Genomic DNA, 7,053 nt, shown 5'->3' on the forward strand with positions numbered 1-7,053 from the left:
TTCACTCCGGAAGGTGTCTCAGACCTGGGTGGAGCAGCCACAAATGACAGGCAAAGAGACAAGGTCCTGCCCAGATTCAGGCTTCCTCATGATCGTGTGGAATCTGTACACGTTTCTGTTGGCGCTTCCATTAGTGATTTATCTGTACAGGATCGGACTTCATTTCAGCCAAACACATCCTTCCTCTTCCCCCGACAGCATACTAGAGTTCATATGGATTTCAAAGCATGCTTTTAGAACTTGTATGCTTAGCTTTAAACTCCACAAAATTAGCCTATGGCTAGGATGCTATTTATCAAAGTCTGTGTCCATTAAAATATGTTCAGATACAAGTATGCTTTCCCACTTGTTATACAATTATTATTTTTAAAATTGCATTTAACTATTTACTATTTAAACAGCTTATACACCACTTTACAGTGGTGCCTCGCAAGAAGAAATTAATTCGTTCTGCGAGTATTTCGTCTAGCGAATTTTTCGTCTTGCGAAGCACGAAATCCCATAGGAATGCATTGAAATTCAATTAATGCGTTCCTATGGTCAAAAAAAGTCCAAACAAAGCCAAATTTGGTACAACAAGAGTTTATTAACTGCTCTTTAAAGTCACACATACTGTAAAGAGCAGTTCAAAAATTGAAGGAACAATAAATTAAGTTTCTAAACATGACAGAAAAACATTTAAAAATCAACAAAGTGTACCGTACATTTTCTAAGACTCTGGGGGACCACTCGAAGAAGGTTCCTCTTCCACTCTTTGCTTCTTGCTGAAGAACCTGTCCATGGTCTGCTGCTTCATCCGCCTTTTCAGCACCTCCCTGAAAGGCGACATGACCGTCGTATCAAAAGTGTTCACAAGGTCATGTATCACGTGCTTGTTAGGGTGGTGCCGCTGTGCAAAAGCCTGCACATCCTTCCACTTCTGGCAAATGTCCCTCAGTTCTTTGGAGGACAGCCGTTCCTCAGTTGCTTCCTCCTCTTCCAGCGAGGCCTGCTCCTGCGCAGCCTCTGCCTGCAGTTCGACCAGCTCCTGGGTGGTCAGCTCGTGGTCGTGCTCCTCCACCAGCTTGCTGACGTCCTCCTCTGTGACCTCCAGTCCCATGGTCCTCCCCAAGGCAACAATGTCCTGCACCACTGTTGACTCTGGTGCATCAGAGTCACTTGGTGCCACACAGTCCGGCCACAGGCTGCGCCAAGCGCAATTCAAATTTCTCTGGCTGATCCCGTCCCAGGCCGTGGTGATCATCTTCAAGCAGGTGACGATGTCGAAGTGGTCCTTCCAGAATTCCCGCAGGGTGATGGTGGTGCAGTCAGTCACCTCGAAGCATCGCCTGAAAAGCTCCTTGGTGTAGAGTTTTTTGAAATTGGCGATGACCTGCTGATCCATCGGCTGGAGCAGTGGCGTGGTGTTAGGCGGCAGGAACATGATGCTGATGAAGCTGAACTCCTCCAACAAGTCCTCCTCAAGGCCTTTAGGATGAGCAGGAGCATTGTCCATCAGAACCAAAGCCTTCAGCGTGAGGTCGTTGTCCAGCAGGTACTGTTTGACAGCAGGGCCAAAAGCAAGATTGACCCAGTCCACAAACAGCACACGTGTGACCCAAGCCTTACTGTTGGATCGCCACATGACACTCAGCTGCTCCTTGTCGACCTTGTGTTTCTTGAAGGCCCGTGGGTTCTCCGAGTGGTACACCAGCAGGGGCTTGATCTTCAGGTCGCCGCTTGCGTTGGCACAGAAGAGCAGGGTCAGACGGTCCTTCATGGGCTTGTGGCCAGGCAACTTGGCCTCCTCCTGTGTGATGAAAGTCCTTTTGGGCATCCTCTTCCAAAACAGCCCGGTCTCGTCGCAGTTGAAGACCTGCTGTGGAACGCAGCCCTCCGTCTTCACAACCTCCAGGAACTCCGCTGCAAAGTCTTCAGCCGCAGGAACATCAGAACTGGCAGCCTCTCCATGCCTGACCACGCTGTGGATTCCAGATCTTGTCTTGAACCGGTCAAACCAACCTCTGCTTGCCTTGAAGACTTCTGGCTCGCCTGAGATTCCTGGCTGTTCCCGGACGAGGTCTGCGTGCAAGGCCTTGGCCTTCTCACAAATGACGGCCTCAGTCACTGTGTCCCCTGCACGCTGCTTCTCTTCTAACCAGATGAGCAGCAACTTCTCGACCTCCTCCAGAACAGCTGGGCGGTTCTTCATGATCCTGGTGACTCCCTTGGCTGCATCCGTCGCAAGGATCTTCTCCCTCATCTTCAGGATGGTCCCGATGGTCGATGGATTCCTGCCGTACTCCCTGGCGAGGTCTGTCACACGCATTCCACTGTCGTGCTTCCGGATGATCTCCTTCTTCATTTCCAGCGTCACCTTCTCCTTCTTCCTCTTGCCGGCCTCTGCAGCAGCAGTCTTCTTGGGTGCTATGGCAGCACAGCTCCTACCTTCGTAAACTCAGAAAAAGAAAAAAAAAAAATCAGTGCTTCACTTCCAAAAAATTCAAAAGCACCCAGCCACCCACCACACAGAAAATCAAACCCAGAACCAAGTCCTTGAATTCCAAACACCCCAACCCAAAATCCAAAACCCCCCAAAAAAAGTTTTAAAAGTTTAACTTACGAAATGGCTGCAAATCACCAAAGTCTTCAAAATCCTCAAATGGCTGCAAAAGAAGTTTTGGAAAAGCTTTAAAAATCACCAAAGTCTTCAAAAACCTCAACTGTTCCCCCAGCCACCCACCCACCACACAGAAATTGCAAACCCCTCCCCAACTGTTGCAAACCCCTCCCCAACTGTTATCCCAGCCCCTCCCCAACTGTTGCAAACCCCTCCCCAACTGTTCCCCCAGCCACCCACCACACAGAAATTCAAATCCAGAAAATTTCTTAAAAAAAACAACATGGCCCAATGGTCACAGAAAATCATAAAAATTCAAAAAAAACCCACACAAGCTCCCAGATTCCTGCAAACCCCTCTCCAACTGTTCCCCCAGCCACCCACCACACAGAAATTCAAATCCAGGAATTTTTTTAAATAACAGCAGAGTGGCCCAATGGTCACAGAAAATCATAAAAATTAAAAAAAAAACCCACACAAGCTCCCAGATTCTTGCAAACCCCTCCTCAACTGTTCCCCCAGCCACCCACCACACAGAAATTCAAACCCAGAAATTTTTTTTAAAAAAACAACGTGGCCCAATGGTCACAGAAAATCATAAAAATTCAAAAAAAAACCCCACACAAGCTCCCAGATTCTTGCAAACCCCTCCTCAACTGTTCCCCCAGCCACCCACCACACAGAAATTCAAACCCAGACAATTTTTTTTAAAAAAACCACATGGCCCAATGGTCACAAAAAATCATAAAAATGCAGAAAAAAACCACACAAGCTCCCAGATTCTTGCAAACCTCTCCCCAACACCAAGTCCTTGAATTCCAAACACCCCAACCCAAAATCCAAAAAACCCCCAAAAAGTATTAAAAGTTTAACTTACCAAGTGGATGCAAAAGAAGTTTTGGAAAAGCTTCAAAAATCAGCAAAGTCCTCAAAAACCTCAAAAAAGGCTACCACACCGCATGCTATGTGTTGCTCCTCGAAGTCAAGTCGCAACTGCACCTCTTCAAGCAATGCACCCTGGGTATTAACGGATTTACGAAAAAGGAAACAAACTTGCAAGACGTTTTCGTCTTGCGAAGCAAGCCCATAGGGAAATTTGTCTTGCGAAGCACCTCAAAAAACGTAAAACTCTTTCGTCTAGCGAGTTTTTCGTCTTACGAGGCATTCGTCTTGCGGGGCACCACTGTACTATAATCATCTCTGAAGTGACATACGTGAAATACTTTGCAGAAAAAGTTAACATTGATGACATCAGACTTCCGTTAAAAAGACCTGCTGGAATAAAAAAAGGATTTGGTAGGTGCTGGGTGCTCAACAGGGAAGGGGTCGTGCCTGATGCTCTCAACTGACAAGATGTAGGTGTGGTTGAATCAAATGGGAACAGTGACCACAGTGCTATCAAATTCAACATACACAGTATGTAACTGGACAATTGCTAAGGAAATCCATTTTTTTAAAAAATAAATTTTTATTGATTTTCCAACATATATTAAAACACAATACAAGTAACAACACATAAACAAACAAACATATAAACACGTATAATTTCATAACCTCTTTTTCTTAGACCTTATTTCAACGACTTCCCCATACCTCCCTTTTCTGCATCCCTGCTTTAAGCTTTTCCAGCAACCCCTAATTTCAATTACTTATAATTCACTTCCTTTAATCTTTTTTCTCTTACCCAATTATTTGTCACTGCAATTCTGTTTTACATTACCCATGACATTTTAGCACTCATTAATTTTACAACAGTTCTTAAGATAAACTTTAAATTTCTTCCAATCTTCTTCCACCGTCTCTTTCCCTTGGTCACGGATTCTGCCAGTCATCTCAGCCAGTCCCATATAGTCTATCACCTTCGTCTGCCACTCTTCCAGCGTGGGTAGTTCTTGTGTCTTCCAATACTTTGCTAAAAGAACTCTTGCTGCTGTTGTAGCATACATAAAGAACGTGCTATCTTTCCTTGACACCAATTGGCCCACCATGCCCAGGAGAAAGGCCTCTGGTTTCTTGTAAAAGGTACACTTAAGTACCTTCTTAATTTCATTATAGATCATTTCCCAGAAGACCTTGATCCTTGGGCACGTCCACCAAAGGTGGTAGAAAGTACCTTCAGTTTCCTTACATTTCCAGCATTTATTATTGGGCGTATGATAGATTTTTGCAAGCTTGACTGGGGTCATGTACCACCTATAAATCATTTTCATAATGTTCTCTCTTAAGGCATTACATGCCGTAAACTTTATACCGGTAGTCCATAACTGTTCCCAGTCAGCAAACATAATGTCATGACCAATGTCTTGTGCCCATTTAATCATAGCTGATTTAACCATCTCATCCTGTGTATTCCATTTCAACAGCAAGTTATACATTCTTGACAAATTCTTAGTATTGGGTTCCAACAATTCTGTTTCTAATTTTGATCTCTCCACCTGGAAACCAATTTTCCTGTCCTGTTTGAAAACTTCATTTATCTGGTAATAATGAAGCCAGTCTCTTACTTTAGACATCAGTTTCTCATAGCTCTGCAATTTCACTTTTCCCTCCTCTTGTTCTATAATTTCCCAGTATTTTGGCCATTTAGATTCCATATTAAGTTTTTTCACTTCCTTAGCTTCCATTGGTGACAACCACCTAGGGGTTTTGTTTTCCAGCAGATCTTTATACCGAATCCAAACATTATATAGTGCTTTCCTAACAATATGGTTTTTGAAACCTTGGTGAATTTTAACCTTGTCATACCATATATATGCATGCCAGCCAAACCTATTATTGAACCCTTCCAGATCCAAAATGTCTGTGTTTTCAAGAAGCAGCCAGTTTTTCAGCCAGCAAAAAGCCGCTGATTCATAATACAATTTTAAGTCCGGCAGGGCAAACCCCCCTCTTTCTTTTGCATCAGTTAATATCTTAAATTTTATTCTGGGCTTTTTGCCCTGCCAGACAAAACTAGATATGTCTTTCTGCCACCTCTTGAAACAATCCATTTTATCCACAATCTGCAATGTTTGAAACAAAAACAACATTCTCGGCAAAACATTCATCTTAATAACAGCAATTCGGCCTAACAAGGAAAGTCTCAAATTTGACCATATTTCTAAATCTTTCTTAACTTCTGTCCAACATTTCTCATAATTGTCTTTAAATAAGTTCACATTCTTAGATGTCAAATTAATCCCCAGGTATTTCACTTTCTTTGCTACCATTAAACCAGTTTCACTCTGAAACTTCTCTCTTTCAGCAACTGTTAAATTTTTATCCAGTACTTTCGTTTTCTGTTTATTCAACTTAAAACCTGCTACTTGACCAAATACTTGTATTAGCTCTAAAACTCTTTTCGTACTAGTGTCTGGCTCTTGTAAAGTTAATACTAGATCATCTGCAAACGCTCTCAATTTGTATTGTTTAGCTCCGACCTGAATCCCTTTAACCAGCTGGTCCCCTCTGATCATGTTTAATAAAACCTCCAAGACAGATATAAAAAGTAATGGGGATATTGGGCACCCCTGTCGTGTCCCTTTTTCAATAGCAAATTCTTCAGTAACCATGTTATTTACAATCAGTTTTGCTTTTTGTTCAGAATAAATTGCACCTATACCATTCTCAAAACCTTGGCCTACCCCCATCCCTTCAAGATTCTTTTTCATAAAGCTCCAAGAGATATTGTCAAAGGCTTTCTCCACGTCCACAAATATTAATACTGCCTTAGTATTAATATTGGCTTCTAGTAATTCCATAATATCTATTATGTTTCTCACATTGTCAGATAAATGTCTTCCTGGAAGAAAGCCCGCCTGGTCTTTATGAATCTCTCCCACCAAAACTCTTTTCAATCTTTTTGCTAAAATGTCTGCAAAAATTTTGTAATCCACATTAAGTAATGATATAGGGCGGTAGTTCTTAATCTGATTCTTCTCAGTCTCTGATTTTGGTATAAGTGTAATATACGCTTCTTTCCACGATTCGGGTGCCTTCTTCCCCTCTAAAATTTCATTACAGACCTCCTTCAACGGTTGTATAAGCCATTCTTTCAAAGCTTTGTAGTATCTGGAGGTCAATCCATCTGGTCCTGGAGATTTTCCCAATTGCATATTTTGAATGGCTCCCTCAATTTCTTGCTCAGTTATCTTCTGGTTCAAAATCACTTTACTTTGTTCAGAAGTTTTTTGTAATCCATATTTTTAAAGAAATTCTTCTATCTCTTTTTCATTCACCGGCCCTTGTGCATAAAGTCTCCTGAAATAACTCTGAAAACAGTTTCTAATCTCATTTGGTTTATAAATGTTCTTTCCTTCAACTTCTAGGCTTGTAACCATATTCAATTTTTGTCTCTTCTTCAATTGCCATGCCAGAAGTTTCCCACATTTGTCTGCCGATTCAAATGTCTTTTGTCTCATTTGTTTTATTTTCCATTCTATCTCCTGATTCATCAGTTCCATATATTGCCTCTG

The 7,053-nt window shown here is 42.3% G+C and overlaps 1 protein-coding gene across 1 annotated transcript; it reads right to left on the bottom strand.

The window, feature by feature from the left end:
* Window positions 1–566: 566 nt before the first annotated feature.
* Window positions 567–3,782, bottom strand: LOC310753832 (tigger transposable element-derived protein 1-like). The gene is made up of 3 exons (XM_083595192.1): window positions 3,477–3,782; window positions 2,510–2,645; window positions 567–2,465 (listed from the first exon to the last, which is right to left on the bottom strand). The coding sequence occupies exon 3, from the start codon at window positions 2,342–2,344 to the stop codon at window positions 710–712; it is 1,635 nt and encodes a 544-aa protein (XP_083451318.1). The 5' UTR covers window positions 2,345–2,465; window positions 2,510–2,645; window positions 3,477–3,782; the 3' UTR covers window positions 567–709.
* Between the last annotated feature and the right edge of the window lie 3,271 nt (window positions 3,783–7,053).

The sequence above is a fragment of the Podarcis filfolensis genome, assembly GCF_964270895.1.
Source record: "Podarcis filfolensis genome assembly, chromosome: W".
Classification (NCBI taxonomy): domain Eukaryota; kingdom Metazoa; phylum Chordata; class Lepidosauria; order Squamata; family Lacertidae; genus Podarcis; species Podarcis filfolensis.